Source organism: Aplidium turbinatum, chromosome 10, assembly GCF_918807975.1.
Source record: "Aplidium turbinatum chromosome 10, kaAplTurb1.1, whole genome shotgun sequence".
In the NCBI taxonomy this organism is placed as follows: Eukaryota; Metazoa; Chordata; class Ascidiacea; order Aplousobranchia; family Polyclinidae; genus Aplidium; species Aplidium turbinatum.
Window position 1 is genome coordinate 15,603,028 of NC_137481.1, and position 24,148 is coordinate 15,627,175.

The 24,148-nt window shown below is 37.7% G+C and overlaps 1 protein-coding gene across 2 annotated transcripts; it reads left to right on the forward strand.

Moving 5' to 3' along the window:
- The first annotated feature begins 10,591 nt into the window (after nt 1–10,591).
- Nucleotides 10,592–24,148, forward strand: LOC145778858 (ATP-dependent RNA helicase DDX4-like). Of its 2 annotated transcripts, none has more exons than XM_082590443.1 (22): nt 10,592–10,695; nt 12,237–12,291; nt 12,868–12,921; nt 14,167–14,205; nt 14,551–14,742; nt 15,295–15,414; nt 15,884–16,003; nt 16,460–16,576; nt 18,826–18,870; nt 19,171–19,269; nt 19,671–19,858; nt 20,140–20,256; nt 20,727–20,849; nt 21,093–21,254; nt 21,338–21,504; nt 21,604–21,697; nt 21,807–21,964; nt 22,146–22,254; nt 22,566–22,727; nt 23,074–23,223; nt 23,703–23,775; nt 23,946–24,148. In XM_082590443.1, exons 1-22 carry the CDS (start codon nt 10,660–10,662, stop codon nt 24,002–24,004), a joined length of 2,439 nt encoding a protein of 812 aa, XP_082446569.1. In that variant the 5' UTR covers nt 10,592–10,659; the 3' UTR covers nt 24,005–24,148. The 2 variants fall into 2 exon arrangements, with proteins under 2 accessions (XP_082446569.1, XP_082446570.1); XM_082590444.1 differs by having other exon boundaries at nt 19,174–19,269.

The window sequence follows — 24,148 nt, forward strand, 5'->3', positions numbered from 1 at the left end:
ACATTTTTTTAATATTGGGCAACCCACTTTCAACCTATGTTTGGATGATTTTACAAGTAACGCCTAGAACATCACACAACTAAGGCGAAAGAGCCATGTCCATTGAGTCCTGTCTTTGTCATGAGTTACCAAGGGGGGTGGGGGGACTTATATACCAGTCCCAGGTATACAAGTTCTCTCATTTTTGCAAACCATCATTTTTTCCCGATTAGTTTTCTTTTTTCAATTTCTCTTTCGCCTGAGTTGTGTGATGTTCTAGGTTTTTCCGATTTTACAACTGGGCTTCCCAAATTCAACCCACATTAGCGCTCATATTTTCTACTTTCTTTTTTAAACTACATGAAAATAATAAGTTGAAATTAAAAGATGAGGCTCGGTTTGGAACAATTAATTAAACAAACATGAAAAATTGAACTTATGTTAACCCATTTGTGACCCATAAACAGAGATGGGCAAGATCACCAACAAGTGCCAACAAGCCGAAGCGCCCACTTGAATTTTTACTGGGCTCCAGTCGAGCCTGCTGGCAGGGACAGTTTCATTTAGTCTACTGTGCAAAACCCAATTTTTTTGTGAAATTGAAGAGAGGCGATAACCAATCACGTTGCATTTGGATAAGTAGGCTAATACTAATACAGATGAAAAATAATTAAAAAAAATACTTTAAAAATATTTTTGAAATCAATCAAAGCACTTGATTACTTAGTTTAATTAAAACCGTTTTTGATGTGATGTCGCATCAAGAACAATATTGAAAAGCACAAAAAAGGTTTACAGCAGAACTAGCCTATAGCCTATAGATTAGTTATCAAGAAACCGATGACGTGACAATATACATTGTAGGCCTATAGCCTAATGCTCTTACTCAGGAAAAAATATTAACTTTCGCAAAATTTGCGTTGAATTGTGTTGTTTCGTCTGAAATTGCACATTTATCATTATTATGAAAACCTTTTGCAAGTCACTCTTGCTTCTCTGCTTTTGGCGTTTTTTTAACCTTTGCGTTCTTTATCGTCCACCTGGTTACAACGGTAAATCATAATCTCTTCGTGAGAAAATTGTAACATAAGATTCCCGGATCCGTTCGTCTGTATGCAATGGCCGAAAGAAACACTCTTCTGAAAACGTCTATTCAAGAATTGTATTTCTGTAAAAATAGCCCCAAGGCTGTCGAAGAATGGAGGAACACCAACACCGTACCCACGAAATCTTGTCACTACAATACAAATTAGGCTACCGTACTGAGATAAAGACGGAAATTTCGTCTAGTTGGTAAAGCACAAGCAAAACTGTTTTAATATGTGACCAACTTTTCAAGCAACAATTTTAAGAATGAGAGAATAGATTGCAATATTCCAAACGCACGTAACCATCTTCTGTGACGTAATGATGATAAGCATTATGAAGCTATTCAAGCACCTGTTGGCTTTGGCTTACACCATATCTCGTAATTCAAGATTTAACGATTATGTCATGTTTCACAGGTGTGACAAGGTGGTGCAATCTTTGCTCATTTCTAGCAACAGTCCATGACGTAAGACGTCAGGTTCAGTGGACAACGGTTTTATGTAACGTTTGATTTGTACAGAGATTGTCCGTAACACAGTGACGTTCGGTGGCTTAAACCGTTGGGAAAGCAACTTGGAAATATGCTGCAGCAAGGTAGTAGGCACGAAGGGCGTAACCTTCGGGCGAAGCCCGAAGGCGTGTTGCCGAAGGCAACACTTCCAGCGGGGGGTCTGGAAGGCCTCCCCCAGAAATTTTTGAAAAACACTTCCAATTTGGTGCGCTCTGAGAGCATTTCCAAAACAAATCAAAAATAAAAATCTGTCAAATTGTGCTGCGCCTATGTCGTGATCATACATCCATTTAATGTTTAGAAGTCATGAACAATCTTAATTTTAACGTTGCAAGACCAAAATCCTGTGTTAGACATGGAATAATAGTTGTCTAAATGTTTAATTCGTCATGAATGTTCATTCTCAGATATTCAGTTAAGCCTACACTACAAAAACTAACACTTAGGCCTAAACATTACAACCGCAAGCAATTTGTACAAAAAGCTGGATAAGTTTGCCTCCTGCGTATAGAAGCTTAACAAACTAAATATTGCACCCGCACCTGAACGTTCATTGGCGAAGTAACGTTATATCAACGCTGCAAAAAGGGCAAAGGCATGACTATGAAAGCTAGTACAGTAGGCTAAAGTACATGGCGAGGAGACATCAAAAAACAGCAACAAGCTTTTTGGCATTATGATGCTGTGCGTGTACCGTGACGAGATACCATTCTGACGAGTTAGTCTAGTCGCTATAGCGAATGTACGCATTGACGTCACTGGGAAAGCACAACTAACCTACCATAACCATAACACATCTGATTGGCTAAGCAGCTGGTGACGTTTTGCAAAACGGGTGAGGATTGGTTAAAACGAAGGCGTTTTTTGACATTTTTGAATCTGGGAAAGCAAGTTTGATGGTTGCTTACCTGGAGCCTCAGTGATTGTTTCTGACAGAAGCGTTTGCTTTAATTGGCATTTATAGGCGACATGCCGTTTGGTAAGGACTTAGACTACTCACAAGCGTTACGAGTAATTCTAGTCACGAATACAGCAATTTTCAAGTTAAAATAGACGTGATAAAAATAATAAGTTAAACCTAGAATTCAGTCATTATATTTTGCATAGTTTTTGCTAAGGTAAGCACTGCTTTACTTGCTTTCCCTCATCGATCGTCACGGCCGTAACACCACCCACCTCAGAATAGCAGACTTGGGTTATATTCAGAGAGCGGTGGCATATTCATGTTGATGTAGGCAACAGTGCAAGCAGTCACCAATAGTTTGACGTACGGTACCCTACTTGAAATTGTCTGCAAGTGGTCTCGTGTGTTATTGCGAACACTCACACTCACTGTGTAAATGACTTCATAAAAGCCCAGACGGACATTAAGTTATTAATTATATCGTGGATCAGACAACTTAAAACAAAATTTAAACAACATAAAAGAAATCTGCTTTTTGTTTTGTATGAGTTGTTCATTCAGTTCAGTTTAGTTCATTAAGCACCAGATTAATTGCCGAGTGATTTTTCCTTTGGCTCTAGGGCTGGTAGATCTGAGATCAATTCCAGGCCGGGTCAAACCGAAGTCTTTAAAAACGGTACCGGTACCGATTGTATTCTTTCTTGCATAATCCAGTGAGAATAAGTCGGGTAATAATGTGATGACATCCTAAACTTGATATAAAATTTAGAATGAGCCTTGTCGCTAAAAGACCTTAGCCTACTTGTTGCAGAGCGACAAAAATAAAACCATCCGTAATGTTATGATTTTTAGTTCGGCAGCCCATAGCCCTAACAAGGGCCGTTGGCAGTTCTCTCTAGAGCAGCGTTCTGTTCATACATGAGAGAAATCTAGGGCGATAGTAGGATGGGCGCCACTCCGCAATCGACGGTGTGCCTTTAAGTGTCTTGCTAAAGACACAGCCACATGCTCTGGAGCAGTGTCGAACAGGCCGCCTTTCGAACGTCGATATATGGCTCTCACCACTTTGCTATTCAACCGACCGTCTTTTTTACAATATCATTTCTTTTGCATTCTGACAAAGAAAAATAAATTGAATTGAAAATTGAATTGAATTATTCGGCCAAATAACACTTATTTTATTAGGCTACTGCTCATTTTGCAGTTTATCACTGCACAATTTTGATTTATTACCGCAACCAGTGCGCCTTAGAATTAGGTATGTTGTAGACTCCGAATCCACTCCACTTCAATAACTATTAACCAAAGTGTAGGCCTATTATAACACGAAATAGCTCAGGGGTACAAAAATTTTTGTCAACTTTAGTAGCACGTGGATGTGCAGTTGCTCACCACCGCGAGGTCGAAAATGGTGAGGACAGTTGTTCTTTTTTATTTCTTCTACAAACCAGAATATATGGAACTTATTTAATTTTTAAACTAAAATGAAAAGTTGCTGAACCAACTCCGAATCCATTACATTTACATGTTTCTGAAAATGGGCAAACTTCTACTCCTCTTCACGTTCAACTCTTGTCTACAATCCGTGCTGTGATGTTTATGGTGTGACGTCACAGAAAAAGTAATAATGAAAAGTTCTGGTAACCTGGTTTCCTCTTTCATTTTCATTCCAACACGTGAGCTGAATTGAAGTGAATTTCTTGGGTTTAGGATTTTCCCGGGAAAACCTTTGCTCTCTTGCGGAGTTTGTAAATGGACGTCTACTGTAAGTGGATTAGTTTAAAGTAAAACAATCAAAGCAGGCTAAACTGATCCTTCTAATTTGGTGTGATATTATTTACTGTATCTTTGTCTTGTTAAGGTTTTGTGATTGATAAATTTGGTATTTGCATACTTAACTCTGCCAGAAGCATAACATAGTTGCAACCTACTGTACATCTACAAGAAAGTCACAATATAATCGTAATAATCATGTTATATTTTGCTCCCATTGCGACAACATACAGTAGGCCTACACTGCGATCACAACTAATACAATAGATGTATTGGTGTTGTACCCAATAGGCTACTGGTATTGTGAAATTTAGTTAAGAATGAAAAATCTTTTGTTTCGCATTATCTTCAGCAAAACAGAACAAGAGAACAACTAAAAATAAATTGCATATATAACCTTTGAACTCACAGTTTCTTTGCCAGGTTTTATAGCTTGTGTGTTGTGTCTGTGATTGAGATTTCGATATGAGTTCGACACAACCAGTATTTTTTTTTTAAACTTGATGAAATGACTCATTTGATAATGCTTTTTTCAGTGCATTTTAAATTTGAAAACAACCCAATTTTTTATGCCTTTTCAAAGATGAGTAGGCCTAGTCTACCCTAACGAGGTTTAGGTGTTTTGTTTATCAAAAAGAGGATATGACCACATTTTTAAATGAACTTGCACATAATCTCTACTGCACAGGTGCATAACTGTTTTTCTGTAGCCTATCACAGAGTCAATATTTTTTGGCAATGGCTATTTGACCGGCGCCGGTCTTTTAATCTGAAACACTATTTGACCGGTCATGACGTCATTATATAGGCATTTTTTTCTCTTTCAAAGCAAAAGACGAGAAGAGTGCCTATATAACTTCTAAATTTGGCAGTTATGTTCAACTGATTCTGTGGCGCGTAGAATAAGTCTCCGGCTGGTGGTCAAGAGGGAATAAGTTCGATACTACGCGGAAGCGTTCTTTTATTTTTAATTTTTAACTAAATTTTGACCCGAATTGACTCAATCGTTAGGCTTCTGCATTTTTGTGGTTAATTTTTAATTTGAGTAGCCTACAGCCCAATTCAAGTCTTTTCAACTATGAGTAATAAAGTTAGAGTTTTTCATTTTCTGGAATTTGAGAATTTCTCTGGGTATTTTTCCGTTGTTCATTACATTTTTGCGTTGTTCGGCAAACACGGTCACATCCCCTTATAACAAACGGAAAATTATTCAAAGAAATTCTTAAATTCAAGAAAATTAAAAAAACTCTAACTTATTTACTCATATTTAAAATATTTGAAAAGACATAAAAAATTGGGCTGTAGGCTACTCAAATTAAAAATTGACCACAAAAATGCAGAAGCCTAACAATTGAGTCACTTCGGGTCAAAATTTAGTTAAAAATAAAAAAAAAAAGCTTCCGCGTAGTATCAAACTCATTCCCTCTGGAGCACCAGCCCGATATGTATCCTACGCGCCACAGAATCAGTTGAACATAAGTGTTGAATTTACAAGTTATATACGCACTCTTCTCGTCTTTTGCTTTAAAAGAGAAAAAGGAAAAAATGCCTATATAGTGACGTCATGACCGGTCAAATAGTGTTTCAGATTCAAAGACCGGCGCCGGTCAAATAGCCACTGCCATATTTTTTTAAAACTTGCTCGCCTAGTTTCATTAATGTTTAGTTTGAGGTTTTGGTTTTTTGTTTTATTGCAGCCAACTGCCGTCTTCATACATTTGCAAAACAATACAGGCTGACATATACAACATGCTTGGGTGCATATTTATGTTAAACATCTTGTTTTAGTGAACAGAAAAATATAGGCAGTGGCTATTTGACCGGCTCCGGTCTTTGAATCTGAAACACTATTTGACCGGTCATGACGTCATTACATAAGTACTTTTTTCTTTTTCTCTTTCAAAGCAAAAGACGTGAAGCGCCGTTATAAAGTTCTAAATTCAACACGTTTACTTCAACTCAGTCCGTGGCGAATACGTTGCGTCTCAGGTTGCCATTCTGGAGGGGATGAGTTCGATGCTATCCGGAAGCATTGACTTTTTTTTCATTTTTTTTTATCTAAACTTTGAACCGAAGCGCATTTTTGTGGTCAATTTTTAATTTGAGTAGCCTACAGCCCATTTTTTTATGTCTTTTCAAATGTGAGTAATAAAGTTAGAGTTTTTTTAATTAGCTGGAATTTGAGAATTTCTCTGGGTAATTTTCCGATCGTCATAAGTGACCGTGTTTGCTGAACGACCCTACATTTTTGCTCTCAAGTTAGTTATATTTTTTAAAGAAGTATTGTATAGGCTATAACTAACTTGAGAGCAAAAATGTAATTTTCTTTTAAAAAAAATGGACGATTGGAAAATTGGACCACTTATCACGATCGGAAAATTACCAAGAGAAATTCTCAAATTCCAGCAAATTAAAAAAACTCTAACTTTATTTCTCACATTTGAAAAGACATAAAAAAATGGGCTGTAGGCTACTCAAATTAAAAATTGATCACAAAAATGCGCTTCGGTTCAAAGTTTAAATAAAAAAAAAAAAAAAATGAAAAAAAAGTCAATGCTTCCAGATAGTATCGAACTCATCCCCTCTAGAATGGCAACCCGAGACGCAACGTATGCGCCACGGACTGAGTTGAAGAGAACGTGTTGAATTTAGAACTTTATATCGGCGCTTCACGTCTTTTGCTTTGAAAGAGAAAAAGAAAAAAGTACTTATGTAATGACGTCATGACCGGTCAAATAGTGTTTCAGATTCAAAGACCGGAGCCGGTCAAATAGCCACTGCCAAAAATATAGCCTCAGAGGTTATATTCACAAAATAGGGATGCAACCTAATTCGTACCCTGAACAATTTGTACCCTCACTTTGTACCCTGAAAAGATTGAGAGAAAAAATAGCACAAAGCCGAAGTCGCTAATCAGAGTTTCCGCAAAAATTTTAAAGTTAGGGTTAAGGGGAAACTCCGATCCGTGTGCTATTTTGGCCTTTTAAATTTTTTTTCTTGATTTTTTCAGGGTACGAAATGAGGGTACGAATGATAGGATGCAACCTAATTTGTACCCTAAAAAAAATCAAGAAAAAAATTTAAAATAGGCAAAATAGCACACGGATCGGAGTTTCCGCTTAACCCTAATCGTAATTTTACAATTTTTGCGGAAACTCCAATTAGCGACTTTGGCTTTGTTTCAATCAGCGACTTCGGCTTTGTGCCATTTTTTCTCTCGATCTTTTCAGGGTACGAATTATGTTGCACCACAAAATGGGTCTGCTACTATTTGGTGAGTTCTTAACCCCTAACCGTAATACGGCAATAATAATTAGGCTACGGTACCCAATAATTTAAAAAAAAAATTGAAAAATCCCCCGTTAAGGGATCAGGCTCACCGAAACGGCCATTCCGCACAAAATACCCTCTGCTTAAGTCAAGATGCAATGTATAGGCCTAACTGCAGAAAAGATCACAATTTTACAAAATTTGTTGCACAATATTAGCATCACAGCAACGGGAAGCTCAGGACCGGATTTTTGGGGGGGCAGAGGGTGCAGTTACCCCAGGCTCCCCGACATAAAAAAATGTGATTTTGTGTTATTAGTTTTTTCTCTCAACCTTTGAAGTTTCTGCAAAATGCCTCCTTTTTCTTTCAAGGTTAAATTTTTAGTCACAAGGTGGCGAGTGAGCTTGGCGAAAGGCATTAGCAACGGTGTGGGTGACTGTCCTGATTTCTTTCTATCTCTTACCAGGAAAGAGACTTGGAAAGGTTCAATGACGTATAGTTTAATGGGATATTACCGAAAGGCAGTCAATTAAATGTCGAATAGCTCTACTAGTTAAATGATCATGAAAATTCTTGAAGGACTTTAACGAACAACTTCTCAAATAACTCTAATTTCGAACACAATTTATATCAGCACCAATTCTCACCTACTTGTATTCAATTACTTCATCTCTCAATCAACAATAATCTCTGCATCTATTACCCACAACAACAACAATCTGCAACTCATAATACAACTCTCATAATAATTATTTGCACAAATTACACCACTATTTATAGCAGGTTGTTTGGTCTAGTAACTTCGAGAAGGTTACGTAATGTTACACCATAACAAACAACATCTGGCAATTGTGAAAAACAAAAGAACATTCCAGATTCGCACGTGAACAAAATGTTCTAGAAATACGTCACATAATAAAGATTTCGCAATCAGAGGTTACTACCGGACAGTAACCGATAATAACATATAGCATAAGAATTCCACAATCAAAACAGCACATTCGGTCAAGATACAAAGTAGCTCGTCACGAGGCCTTGCACATTGATTCGGACAGTGACTTTCAAGTAACCCTGTGAAGTTTCGCCAAGGGCGCAAAAAACTTTTTTGCACGAGGGCTTCCTGATCTAAAAGTGCTCCGGGCTCCCCATCATTTAAACTCACCCCTGCAGAGGCTGTTAAGTGACCATTCAAGATTAAGCAAGCAGCAACTCTCAGACTAATCATTAAGGTCAAAACGAGATGCAACCTATTTCAAGAGAAATAGATTGCATTCCGTTTTGCTATTTCCAGTGAATTATTTTTGCTGTTTCACCACCCCATGGGCTATATATAAAATTCATTCCTCTATTAAAATTAATTAGGTTACCTTTAACTTTAACAGTACCTTTCCTTAAAATAAGTGTTTTAGGAAGCCACTTTTTGTTGTGATATCTGAACTCATAATAAACACGTTTATTTAACATGATTAGGCTATCTTCTTTTGGTAGATAATTAAAAAAACAACAGCAGTAAAGTTTGCTGATCAGAGTCTATGTCTGAAATTTTGTTACTTTTAACAAAGTAGAAAATTTTAATTATGACAAAAAATTATAAAGACATTTAAGAATCAAGGAGGACTGCTTTCCTAGCTTTTATAAAAAAATGGATCATTCTAATTGTATCACAATAGTTGAAAAAGTATAACAAAACTTGTCATGACAAGGCAAAGCAAACCATGAAAATAAAGGCACATAATTCTGCCTTTTGGCTGCAATCTAGTTCATCCCCTGAACACTTCATCTCCTGATTTTGTCCCCTGAAAAGATTGAGGAAAAAATATAACAGAGCCGAAGTTACTGATCAAAGTTGCCACTAACGTTTCAAAATTTCTCTTGATCTTTTCAGTGGACGAAACAGGTTGCATCCTTATTGAGGGTTAGGGTTAGAAATGTTAAATTTCTAACCCTAACCCTTAACAAGGATTCAACTTATTGGTTAGGGTCAGGGTTAGAAATGTTTTTATTTCTCACCTTAAACATTTCTAACCTTAACCTTTAATTAGGATTCAACTTATTTCATCCCCAGAACACTGTCCCCCGATTTCGGGAAACAAAGTGTTCAGGGGACGACATAATTTGCATTCCTGCTTTTTCACCTGGTTAGTTCAGACAATTGGTACCATACCAAAGAGCAGATGTTTTTAAATTTCATAAACTGCAAGGTCTGATTTTCCAGTTGTTTGTGATGATTTAGGGCAGAAAATGTTTAGAGATATTCCACTTTGAAGCCAGCCTTTTTTTAGAAGTTTTTAACAATGACTGAAAAGTCTCAGTAAAAAAATAAACAGACTGCCAAACAGTGTTTCATGATTCGCGGGCTGTCAATTAAAACACAATTGTCTGTGCGGAGATGGAAATTCTGTAAAATCCCATAGTGGCGTATGTTTATTCAAGGGAATTACCTTATAATAAAGATTAATTAACTAAAGTTAAGTATCTACCTCCCTGTGAAACAATTACAAGTTTTACAGCATAAACCGTTTCGTTTGCATGGGTATTATGGAAAGGAAAACACAATAACTGCCGACCTAAATTATCCCTAAAATTTCCTAAATGACAGAAGCCACCACTGGATTTGCAAGAAAGCATTAAATTGGTTGTCTCCAAAAAAAGCTGTCTTGGAATTAGGATGTTGCATTGTTGCTATCTTCTAACAGTTCCAGACCGCGATTGGTTTGCAGATATGTTTTTATTATTAACACCACAAAACTTTCACACACCGTGCGACACTTGAATTTAACCAATCAATTAAATTTGCCTGGTTTCTGTATTCATAAGATTGTGTATAGCCAGAATTTCTGACCCTTGTTAGACAATCATAAGCATTAGGCCTAAGCAACTAAATACTAATGACATGCTCCAGAAAGAAGAATTGGGTATATTTTTCATCCTAAAAGTCTACTTTATAAACTGAATTTGTAAATAAAATGTTAATTTAGATAAGAAAAAAAATGACAGCTGATCTTATGAATAAGTTAGAGATTTTTGTAACATTATTGTATTATTTTTTTCATTGTTTTTGTTTAGTTGATTAATTTTTAAAATTTAACTTCACTTTGAAGAAACTTTGTTGATAATCACAATTAAAAAATCATGGATGAAGATTGGGATGCGGAATCATCTACAGTGGTGAGTTTTAGAATATCTCTATCATAGTTAAGCAAGAATAATTTGGTACAATATACTATACATGGGTCCCACTCGGCATAAAATCATAAAATTTATCATTTTTTTAAAAACTATAAAATAGTCATAAAATTTTACCTCAGTCATAAAAAATCATAAAAATTGCAGCTCATTTGATTTGGTGATTTAAAAAAGTTAATTTTTTATGTGGACAGTTTGCAAAAGCAGAAGTGGTCTTGGATACCTACTTGTACCTAAAAGTAAAACTTGTTCATCTAGGATCGAATTCCCTGAATCCCAATGGTATTTTAGTTAATAATCAAAATTGCTTGAAATTCCTTCCTTAAGTTGCTGGTATCTCGTCAGTAGTGTGGATTGCTTTCAAACTTTTTTGGCGAATGTAACTTCAGTTTAAAAGCAATATAATGTGGCCTGTGCAAAAGCATAAAAGTAGCATAAAATAAGCAAAAAGATCATAAAAAAGCCAATTTTTTTCGTAAAATCATAACAAAAATTAAGATTTGTCAGTGGGACACCTGACTATATTGTATTACAATAGCAATACAACAAACCTTATGCAGCCTATTAATTACTTTCTATTAATGTATCAGGCCTTAAAACTCGTGTTTTTTTCCGGCAGCCATCGTGGCCTACCGAGAGCTCCTTCTCGGCGGCCAAATCTGCGTGCTTGGAGGCCAAAATACAATAACGATAGCACAAGTAAATAGCATTAAAGTTGCAACAATGTTAAAATGATTACTTTGCGTTGTTGAAGTCTGGGCGACGTCCTGCAATAGAATCGTTGTACCACGCATTAAATGCTTTATCGGGATTGTAATCCGGTATTGCGGGACCATCTAACGACCCTAAATTGTTTTAACTGCTCGCAGCTCAGTAAATTGTTTCAAATGCATACAGCCTTTCATAAAACCTGACCATTTATTCTGTTATGATGTCACCATTGAAGGTGTAAAGTCACTAACCCACAGCGTTCTTAACTATGAAGACATGTGTTTTACCCATGGATGTCAACTACAATGTCCGACAACATTGAATCGATATAAAAACGACAATATTGCCAGCCGATGTAAATTAGCACTTCGGATTAACACTTGGTTAAAATAAACATTGGAAATTGCAAACAAGACTTACAGCGCTGGTGATCACAGCTGGATATATTCAATACAACAGTAGTGACTATGATGCGCTGACCTAATTCTGCGTCACTCTTTGATAATACATATTTTCGACATTTAATCCACGATCATTCTATTGCGAAATTAAATAATTGGCTAGAAGAAACCGGCGGCCAAACTTGGCCGACGGAGGAGGTAGCACAGGCATTCATTCAAGCACTACTTAGCGGCGATGGCTGCCGGCTGCTTTAAGGCTTGATGTATATTTCTTTTTTTTGCTTTCAGCATTCTTCTTACCTGTGGTGACCGCGGAACGTCTGTGTGATGTTGAATAGCAATAATACTTGTTTAATTTTCACTCATTGAGATTGTTTGTCATTAACCGACTTTTTGTTCATACATCTATAGAGCTATCAAAACAGTGGAGATTTTGGTTACTCAAGCAACTCTACCTTTAATGCAAGTATGTAGTAGGCATGAAATATTGCAGTTTATAATATTTACTATCGATTTGCAAGTAAAGATTTATTTTCACTATTTTATTTCACCATCGCATTATTTTCATTATCTCAATTCTTTCAGCTGAGTGTCTACATGCAAATTTCTGATATAAGTACCTCATAAAACTTTAGTTCAAATCAATGGTTTCCAATCTTTTAACATCAGAGGACTGGCAAAAATTTAACAAAGTATTTGTGGACTGGCAACAAAAGATTTTTAGGGTAAATTATGTGTTTGTGAAGTATTTAGCTAGATCTACATGATCAAATGACCATATTATTGTATTATATCAATGGTTTCCAACTTAAGTTAAACCAAAGTTTATTTCACAAAATGGCCACATCTCAGGCGGTAAAATAAAGACTTTCATCTCATTGTAAAGCCATTTTTGATTGGGAAATAATTTTCCGAAAGAACTTCACAATATATAGAATTGTGTATAGATTTTCTAACATCTTTCCTCTGACAGTGTCAACAACTGTCATGGGTAATTTCAAAAATGCTGCATAAAAATTAGTTCATCAATTTCTATTTCTAGCTGGTGGAGAAACAAGAATAGGTCGGGGAAGGGGACGATTTACTGAACCTGCAGGCAAGTATTTGATTCAGGAAGAACCTAGTATCTTAGCAAACAACATCAATCATTTCATTTTTCTTATGATTGTCTAAATATTTGAAAAAATGTCTTGATTGTAAGCAAAAGGGTTAGCGCAAGCAGTGAAAAACTCCTTTTTGCACAATGCACAATAGCTCATTTGTCGTGAATTAATATAGTTATTACTTTCTAAAACCTCTACAGCCTGTTTCAACCTAAAGGAAGATTCATCAGAAGGTCCTAATTCAAATAAAATTCTATTTGAATAAGGACCTTCTGATGATCCCCCTATTAGGGTGAAACACCCTGTATAGGTTTTGTATAAAAAAGGTTTTGTATAAAAAATGTCTTGATTGTAAGCAAAAGTGTTAGCGCAAGCAGTGAAAAACTCCTTTTTGCACAATACACAATAGCTCATTTGTCATGAATCAAATATAGTTATTACTTTCTAAAACCTCTACAGCCTGTTTCAACCTAAAGGAAGATTCATCAGAAGGTCCTAATTTAAATAAAATTCTATTTGAATAAGGACCTTCTGATGATCCCCCTATTAGAGTGAAACACCCTGTATAGGTTTTGTATAAAAAAGGTTTTGTATAAAAAATGTCTTGATTGTAAGCAAAAGTGTTAGCGCAAGCAGTGAAAAACTCCTTTTTGCACAATGCACAATAGCTCATTTGTCATGAATCAAATATAGTTATTACTTTCTAAAACCTCTACAGCCTGTTTCAACCTAAAGGAAGGTTCATCAGCAGGTCCTAATTCAAATAGAATTCTATTTGAATAAGGACCTTCTGATGATCCCCCTTTTAGGGTGAAGGGTCTGCTACTATTCGGTGAGTCCGATTCGGTGAGTCCGATACGGTGAGTCTGATTCGGTGAGTTCCTAACTTTTAACCCCTAACCTTAACCCTTAACCCTAAAACGGCAATGATAATTAGGCTACGGTACCCAATAATTTCAAAAAAAAATTGAAAAAATCCCCCGTTAAGGGATCGGACTCACCGAATCGGACTCACCGAATCGGACTCACCGAAACGGGCCATTCCGTAGGGTGAAACACCCTGTATAGGTTTTAGAAAGTAATAACTATATTTGATGTACTTTGCCCTGCTTGGCTTTTATGCTTGGCATTGAGCACTTTTTGTGGTATATATTAATGGTATTTGTTGTTTGTTAGGCTATATATTATATTTTACTCGTAAGAATGTTGAATCAAAAATGATTCCTTTTTTGTTGTAGATTTGAAATCTTCTAATCAGCAACACAGTACTTCAAATGGTGAGTAATGAAAGGTCATGTGGTGTGGCTACCACAAACTATGTGTATTTTCGTTTGTACTTTTCAAGTTCAATTAGTTTAAATCAAATAGGTTTCGTCCTGTTTTCTTGTGCTAAATGCTACGACATTCTTCCTGTAAAAGCTTACGATGTTGGTGAACTTTTGAAGTAGACCTTTTGAAGTAGAAAAGAAGCCTCTTCTGACTTCACTGCTTTGGACTGCTGTCTTGTACTGTACATAAAATAGAAGTGTGTCATCTCAACATACATCGATTTATTGTCACTATTCTGCCATGTTTTGAATGGTGAATTGATAATATTCTTACTGTTCACGGTATCTTGTCAGGATTTGGGTATTCCGATGCGAACTCAGGAAGCAAAAGTTACGGGAATCAAGATTACAACCAAACAAGTGGCTTTGGAGACACTAACACTTATGGAAATGACAATGGATTTGATGACAACTCCTTTGATAAGAACACTGGTTTTAGTTCCAATAACTACAACTCTTCCAACACTTATGGTTCTAGTGGTGGAGGTTAGTTAGATCGTTTTGCAAAGTACATAGGCCTATGCTGTCAGTTTTACTATTAACAATTGACTCAATTTAAAGTCGGACGTTGAGTGTTATTGAGCCAGATCTCAGACAACAAAATCCGTCGTTTTTACATTGATTCAACGTCCGCAGACGTTCAATCAGTGTTAAAATGACGGATTTTGCTGTTTGGGTCCTGTACTAGGTCTTATGTTTTCCAAGTGTGTTCTGTTTAGTTAATGACTCTATCTGTTTACTCATTTATCGCACATTTGTTCAAAGAAAATAGCCATCAAGCTAGCTTTTATATTGACATTTGTTTTATATAATGTTGTGTTCACATCTTTTTTTCAATTTTTGTCTATTCATATTTCATATGTTGTGGAGTTGGGTAATGGGTAGCACCATATGAACGACATAGCCTTGAACGACTAGCTCGCCTATTTACTCAACTGAACTTCATGTCAATTGTGCATAGTTTTTATCAAGATTTTTATTGTTTTCATCCTTATTTTTCAATATTAGTTGCTTTCATTGGCATTATTGCATTGTTAGGTTTTGACTCAAGTAAGCCACGTGGTGGTGGCAGTTCTCGTGGCAAAGGATGCTTTAAATGTGGCCAAGACGGCCACAGAGCTCGCGACTGCCCGGATGCTGAATCTGGTGGTGGCGGTGGTAAGCATGTGGCAGCATGTTTCATTGCTCTTTGTATAATATACGATGGTTTGACTGTGAAGTACAATATCCTACAAATATATTGTTGTGGGAGCTATAAGCATATTATGCAACTTTTAGCTAAGCAACTGTGAAATAAAGTCAGCATTTAACCATCAGTAGTGATTTAGCTGTTGCATTGTCCTGAAAGTGAAGTGTTGGACGCATGGTATTCACTGCAACTAGTAAAATGTAAAGATTATGTGAGGTCAAGCAGTCAGTGCTGCATTATGAAAGTTGTGTTTAGATATATATTTGTAAGATTATTCAAAAATACCCTTTTTGTTGTTTTTTTTTAATTTTTTTATTTCGCATTAACCCAGTAATGCATTGCCTGATAAAATTTACAAAATTGATTGGTAAGATTGCTGAAAATCTTGATATATTTTCGAATAACGTTTTAAGTTCAATTGTTAAATCATTCTTCAAGGATTTGGTGGAGGATTCGGAAACAGCGGTGGCCAATCTCGTGGATCTGCTTGCTTTAAATGTGGTCAAGAAGGCCACAGAGCTCGCGACTGCCCGGATGCTGAATCTGGTGGCGGCGGTGGTAAGCATGTGGTGGATTATTTCTTTACTTTTTGTATTCGAAAGTTTGATTATTCAGTGCCTTATGCTACAAATATAATGTTTTGGGGACCATGAGTGTATTATGTAATATGTTACTGTTAGTTGAGCAACTGTCAAATATTGTCAGCATTGAAACATCAGTAATGATTGCACTGTTGCATAGTTCTGAATGTAAAGTGTTGGATACATTGTATTCACTGAAAAGTAAAATAAAAGTGGTACTGGATGTGAAGCTGTCAGCGTTACAATAGGAAAGTTCTTTTAAAACAGTTCAAGTTTATTTAAATTATAACTCTTCTGCTTTGTAATAACTTAGTCCATTATCTAAAAATAATATTCACAATATTGGTTGGCAAGATTGCTGAAAATCTTATGTGTTGAAGTAACGAAGTCTAAGTCTTCGCCGCCATGTTCCTAACGTAAATCATTCTTCAAGGATTTAGTGGAGGATTCGGAAACAGCGGTGGCCAATCTCGTGGATCTGCTTGCTTTAAATGTGGTCAAGAAGGCCACAGAGCTCGCGACTGCCCGGATGCTGAATCTGGTGGCGGCGGTAAGCATGTAGTAGCGTAAGCCATTGCTTTCGATTTGATATATTCATTGCTTTTTTTTGTACAGATTATCGCATTTCAGCGAGTTTCAACACCGATGGATAGCGATTATTGCTATTTGTTGTATTTGACGTTTGTTGTGATATTTTAGTGCTTTTTCTCCTGTGCTTTCCCTTTTCTGTTACTCAGGTGTTTCCCCCTTCTGATTTTCCCCGGTGTTTTCCCTGTCTTTTCCCTGTATTTTTTCCCCTTGGTGCAGTTCCGCTAGTGTTGTGTACTTGTGTAACTTAATAAAGGTGTTGCTAGTTTCCTGCTAAGGTGCTGTTGTAGGTTTAGAGCACATTTCCGCCACTGGTGTTGTCTCGCTTTATTTTTGAACTAATGCGTCATTATTTGTCATAACTAGGTCACGCTAAGTCAACAATTTACTTTTTGCAGGGCTTTGTTACGTCACTTCACGCTGCCAACGCTTGTTTTCGTCGCTCTAGTCTTTTTTAAACCAGCTTGACGTTCCAAAATAAAGTGACCATTTTTGTTTCATCAAAATTTACTTAACAAAACCCACATGGCTACCTAGATATACGGTCTGATTTGTCACATTCGCAGAACTTTCCAGATTTTGCCAACTTTTGGTGATTGTCCCATCATCATCGGAAAAACCTAGAACATCACACAACTCAGGCGAAAGAGAAATTGAAAAAAGAAAACTAATCGGGAAAAAATGATGGTTTGCGAAAATGAGAGAACTTGTATACCTGGGACTGGTATATAAGTCCCCCCCCCATCCCCCTTGGTAACTCATGACAAAGACAGGACTCAATGGACATGGCTCTTTCGCCTTAGTTGTGTGGTGTTCTAGGCGTTACCATCATCATCATCCAAATTCGGTTTTGTCACCACTAGTGGAGGTGGCCGATTATTTTCTTGCAGCGATTGCCTTCACTCCTATTCTCCATCTCGTTCCGTCCATCGCATCTTCTCCTTCAGTCTGGCTTTGTCTGCGTCATTCTTTACCTGTTTTTTTTTCCATATTTTTTTGAACGTCCCCTTTCCATCTACCTTCAAAGTAAATGCCTTTTGAAGAAAACTTCCTTCATCCCTTCTTATTTATGCTCATACCATGTTGTTACTCTATTTGCTGTTGCAAGTTTTTTAATAGGCTCACTCATCTTTTGAAACAGCTGAGTGATGTATTGTATATATACTAATTTAAATTATATTTTGAACGTTGAACGTTATCAGGCGTTGAAAACAAAACAATTAGATTTTAAAATTTTCGTTCAGACTGAGTCGCTTTTGAACAGTCTGGTTTAGCGTTTTTTCACTAACTTTTTTTATTTTTTACTGCTTCCACAAGACAACTAAAGCTTTTGTGTCCTAACGAGTCAGAAAAAAATAAAAGAACCTTAAGAAAATTTCAGACTGGAGCAGTGCCGGCAGTCAAAATGTCACAAATCAGGCCGCATTTTCCTGGTGGCCATTCTTAGCTTACCACAGAACTGCTCAATTTTTATTTATGTCTTTTTACCACTTTTGAAAATTACAACATTCTGCTGCGTCACGTTTCTCGCTTTGTTTTTTTATATTTATAGTTTTTCTGTTCAAAGTTTGTAAAAGTAAATGCATTGTCTCAAAATGAAAATACGTGACTGAACTACCAAGTCTCTTATGTGCTCTGGCACAATTCAAAAAAACTTTTTTGTGATGCGGAGATGCATTGTCATGTTTCGCGATTACGCTAAAAAAAAAAGTTATCGAACAGTTGAGCACAAAATGCAGAGGTAACCTCTTTTGGTCTGGTGTGGTTAGCTTGCAGTGTAAATAAAAAGTTTTCACTTTTATCTTGTGCAACACGATTATGGATACATGCCGTGTTGTGTGTTTGTGGTTCAACAAAGTAACCTCTCTGCCAAACTTACATCAATATTTATCAACAAAGGATTTTATAAAATAAAGACGTTTGTAAGAAGCTGATCGCAAGGCATTTGACTGAAGACGTCATTTTTTGACTGAACATGAACTAAAAGTCATATAACGTCAAACTTTCTGAAACTTTTCAATTATAGCGTACATCACAATGTCACATATCTAAAAAAAACTGCGTATCATATTATGAAAACATGAACTCCATAATATTCAATAGTGGAAAAGGTTAGCTTGGAAAAATTAAAGTGTGAGAGACTTAATACATGTCTTCCTGAAGAGTTTATTTTTATGTGCTACTCCACTGAATGACATTGTAATTTTGCAGACTTTGAAAGTGGTGGAGGAAGAGGTCGTGGAAGAGGCAGAGGAGGTAAGTTCTACACCATTTGACAGGCTTTGTAGACATTGCGCTCTTATTTTCATTCATTTTAGTTTTATAGATGTATTATTTCAAGTAGTCTGTCCTCGACTCCTCGTGCAGTCGAAGATGTCATGTTTTCGTTGTATGCAAAAATAGCCAAATTTCTTTAAATCGGATGTCGTTCTACTTAAAAACATAGATCTACGTCATTGCTTTACAAGTGAACGAAGTGGCCAATCTTTACTGTGATGTCAGTTGCGGAAAGTTGGTGGTTGCAGTTCGTGTTGCTAAGTTTCAAACTTGTTCCAGGAGGAGGAGGAGGTGCTCCTGGAGGATCAACATGTTTCAAATGTGGCGAAGAAGGTCATTTTGCTAGAGAGTGCCCCAATCCAGAATCTGCTGGTGGAGGTACGCTTCAAAAGTGTTTCTTGAAGTTATTTTACCCCACAAAGCTATTCAGTCCTTTTTACATGAACGTTTAACAATTGTAAAAAGGCTAATTTGCTGACTGGGTTACGCCGTAAAGCTTCTCGGCTTCTATACGAGCGAAACAACTCAAATGTTAAATGTTTTTTTTTGTGATTTTTTAACGCTTTGTTTCCAATTTTTTTTCTTCCCGTTGTTGTGGGTTGAAAGTTCGCTTACCTCATTGATTCAATGTGGTGCTGATGTACTTTGATAGCGTAAGGAAGATTACATCTTTTGGGTTCGTATCCAATAAAGTCATTAAATTTCTTTGCTCCCCACTTTTTGAATTATTCAGGTTATCGTTGAAAACAGCTGTGCACAAACTCCTTCTTCTTTTTCAGATAATAAAGAGCGTCCTCCTCTCTACATCCCTCCCCCACCTCCAGAGGATGAGGTTGAGATGTTCGCCAGCATGCAGCGTGGCATCAACTTCGGCAAGTACGATTCCATCCCAGTCGAAGTGACCGGAGTGAACCCTCCAAAGTGCATTGAAAGCTTTGAAGCTGCCAATCTGTCAGAGACTATTATGGTAAGTCGGCACAGAAGGCCGGTTGATTGTGATCGTCGGTTTTTCTTTAACATTTTTTTGTAGTTCTGCCAGTTATTTTACATAATTATTGCGGCTGTTTTTCGCTTTTATTGTTGTTACTCGTCCAACTTTGTATTTTGACTGTAATTTGATTGTTATGTTAGCATTTTATTACGTTAGAAATGTCTATTTAGAATTTAATTTACACATGCAATTTGTTATCGCAAGAAAACCTCCGTTAAAAGATGACAAATAATGACCGAGTGATTTCTTTTTTGTAGAAAAATGTTATCAAGGCGCAATACGAAAAGCCGACTCCTGTTCAAAAGTACAGCATCCCCATCATTAACTCCGAGCGGGATTTGATGGCTTGCGCTCAAACTGGATCTGGTAAAACTGTAAGTGTGGGATCACATGCGGTCTTATTTGAACTACCATTACGTTTGGTTGACTTAAAAATGGCGTCATTTTGTCGACGACGACATTTTTTAATTATTTCAAGATTTACTGTATTATACCGATTTTGGTAGAAATGTTGCACAAAGGAAATCGCGCAAGATTAGACTTTCATGCATAACAGTAGAGATGAGAACTATCTCTAATAATATTGTGATAATAACGCACTTTCATCGAATTTTGAGTTATGGGGCTTGTATTAAAAGAAAAACACACAAAATCACCTAACGTTGCTGTGTTGGAGCATTATAACCGCAATACTGCTAAGAAATCTATTTTTCGCTTTGAATGAAATAACGCTACGATATTGCATGCTTTCGTGTGAGCATTTCAAAGCAAGCGACAAACTTGTGGTGCGATTAGTAGTCAGCCACAGTTTGAGTGTTTAACTTGCTCAACGTGCATCATGCAGGCCGCCTTCTTGCTCCCAGTTCTAACACAGATGATAAAGAGCGGAATCGACACGAGTTCTTTTGCCGACCAGCAAATGCCACAGGCGATTGTGATAGGACCTACTCGGGAATTGGTCGAACAGGTCAGTGCGTCGATGTTTGCTACTTTCATGCTGGAAAGTAATCATGCTGATGTTCCTTCTCGCTATTCAAGTCAACAAGAATCGCCGAGAGATGCAATTAATTCACTTTATTCTTTAAAATAAAAGCGACCCAACAGTGTTGGATTGGAATCGCGTTTGAACATGTCTAAAATTATATGCGTATTGCAAAAGTGAAGCTCGCCGTCATAAGTATCTACAAGCTGATCGCATCCATACACGTAGATTTGGCTCGAGGCTCGAAAATTCGCGCGATCGACTATTTGCCGACCGTGCGTTGCGTACGGCGGCACCAGTGTCGGTCATCAGTTGAGTGACATTCAACGAGGCTGCCACATGCTCGTAGCAACACCTGGGAGACTGATGGACTTTATCAAAAGAGGCAAGGTAAGAAAATTTTCAATAATACGAGAGTTGGATATATTTTTACGTTTCAGCGGTCGATAATTACGACGGGTCTTCTTTCTCAGATTGGCTTGGAGAAAGTGCAATATCTCATTTTGGACGAAGCCGACAGAATGCTCGACATGGGTTTCGAGCAGGAAATCCGAAGGCTTGTGGATTCTGCTGGCATGCCATTGAAGACAGATCGACACACTCTCATGTTTAGTGCCACGTTTCCAGACGAAATACAAAAGTAAGGTTGCTCAGTAGTGTCACGCACCACGCATTTTTTATGTAGCAGGAAAATTTTCTTCAGTGACATGCTTGACACCGTTTTGTTTCATTCTTTCAGACTCGCTCACGATTTCCTCCGTGAGGATTTCCTGTTTCTGACTGTTGGCCGTGTCGGCGGCGCTTGCACTGACGTCACTCAGACCATTATTCAGGTGAATTGCGTCAGCATCGTCAGATTTTCGCTTCTTGTGGCCTAAACTTTGGCCACTGACCAGGCGATTGTTTGTCCCGATAAAATTTGACGATGGTCTCCTTCCGCAGATTGACCACGACGACAAGAGGACAAAGCTCTTGGATTTGATATCAGACGTGGCCGAAACTCGGTCGCGAACTCTCGTGTTTGTCGAGACGAAACGAAGCGCTGATTTTCTTGCTTGCTCACTTTCTCAGGCTGACTACCCAACCACCAGCATCCACGGGTGGGTTGATTCTTGATTCCTCACTTCATGGCGTTGTAACAGTATAAAATTTTGTCGAAATATGTTCCTGTTCCTGCTTACAAAATTGGTCCGTTTTACGCTGATTTAACGTCTGCAGACGTTAAAAAGAACCAATTTTGCATTGCCACTCAATTGATGATTTGTGTTGTGCTTTGCCCAGGGATCGGCTTCAACGTGAGAGAGAAGAAGCTCTTCGCGACTTCAAGAAAGGAACCCATCCGATTCTAATCGCCACCTCGGTGGCTGCGAGAGGACTGGATATTCCGAAGGTTTCATATTCTCCAGTGTTTTTTTTTTTAATTTTTAAAGACGTTGTTTCATTGTTTGTTTTTTTTGGCTAGTTGATGTAATAGTTAAGCTAGGAATAGAATATTTGACAAATATGGAGGAAAGATTTTTTATTTTCACGCAGAGAAAGCTTCTCTCACCGCTTAGCGTGGACAGTATCTTAAATTTTATACTGATTGAGGCTCTCAACCACCGTAAAAAAAGCTCAAGCGAAAAACAGCTACTTTTGGTTTTGTTTCTTTATCTGTTTTCACTACATAAAGAAGTAACCTTTTTTTCTACTAATTTCCAGGTGGAGCACGTGATAAACTATGACCTACCAAAAGAGATCGACGAATACGTCCACAGGATCGGTCGTACGGGTCGCTGTGGTAATCTGGGCCGCGCAACTTCCTTCTACGACAATAGCAAAGATTCGCAAATGGCTCGGTCGTTGGTCACAGTTTTATCTGAGGTAGGACTACTGTAAACATAGCGATCTGTAGATCGTCATGGTTGTGAGCTGGCAGAGGTGCTCAAGTGATACGTGACACCATTTCTTGCTTTTATTCACTTCTATATGACACGAAATGGGTCGTTCGTTTCCTGCTCGAAAACAAAAATGTTACGACCTTTTTGGGCGTATTATTTTATCAAAATAACTCAGCTGTCGGTGATTATAGGATACAATCACAGTTTCTCAAGCGCCCGGCAACACTATCATTGTTTTTTCTCATTACTGTAATTTGTGAGCTGAGTTTGTATCATTCAAACTTCACTTTGATCGCACTGAAACCTCAAATCTGGTTCGTTTCTTTCAGTCCATGCAAGAAGTTCCGTCATGGTTGGAAGGCTGTGCGCAGTCAGCCGTTGGAACATCGTTCGGCGCTGACGGGGGAGGCTTCGGTGGTCGTGATGCCCGATCAGGGGGAGGCCGCGGAAGAGGACGTAGCAACAGCAGCAACAACCAAGTAATAACTCCCTTCCATATCGCTCGTGAAACTTGATTGTTAACCAGTCCGGGGAAGCGCAATGGAGAAGCATTTATGAATGTGGTTCAGCGTTTGGTCGTAGAGCCTTTTATCATAGTGGCTCCGCTGTGAGAGCATGTGCTGGACGCAAGAGTACAAAGTTCCCAGACAGGAAAATCCGTCTTTTTTACTTTGATTGGACATCTACAGATGTTGAATCAATGTAAAAATGACGGAATTTTTTGTCTGTGTTGTGTCTTCTCAAAACGCTAAACGATTTTCTTCATGGTCGATACAAGGACTGTCTGCTGTTGTGTTCACGCCCACTCGCCAAAATCTTCAATCACCCAAGTTAGCCAAAGCTGGATACGGCAAAAATCAAATACTCAAAGCGCAATTTGCGTCGCAAGTTTCGTCGTGGTCTACGGAAGCCTATGACATCATGTACTGGATTACTTTTAAAGCTTGTGCTTTTGCAGGGGTTTGGTGGGAATCCCGGAGGCGACTTTGGATCTCGTGCCACTGGTGATTTCGATTACAACGATGGCGGGGGTGTGTTTTCTTACAGTTTGTGATTACTTTGATTATTATCTAATCCGAACCCCGTCTATTGTGTGAAAGACAGGTCTCAGTTTTGAAAGTGCCTGCATGTAATGATTACCGGCATGTCGGCAATGACTTTCACGACTTTGCGTATTTTTTAAGCTGGTTTGTTTTTGCAGGCTTTGGAGGGGGTGGTTTTGGAGGTGCTGGTGCGGATGAAGAAGAAAGTTGGGACTAGTTTTCTTCGAAACAACATTCACTTACTGCAGCACAGCCTTATGTTGATATTTTCAGTTCGTTTTATCACTACTTTCGGCTTGCAATTTCCCGGCGTGGGCCACGCGATTTTCACATTAACAGTGCACACATTGCTGCCAAGTAC

Coding starts and splice junctions, on each gene's coding strand:
- LOC145778858 (XM_082590443.1), top strand. CDS start 10,660: ATGGATGAAGATTGGGATGCGGAATCATCTACAGTG. Junction 15,415..15,883: donor TGAATCTGGTGGTGGCGGTG/GTAAGCATGTGG, acceptor TCATTCTTCAAG/GATTTGGTGGAGGATTCGGA. Junction 21,965..22,145: donor CCAACCACCAGCATCCACGG/GTGGGTTGATTC, acceptor TGCTTTGCCCAG/GGATCGGCTTCAACGTGAGA.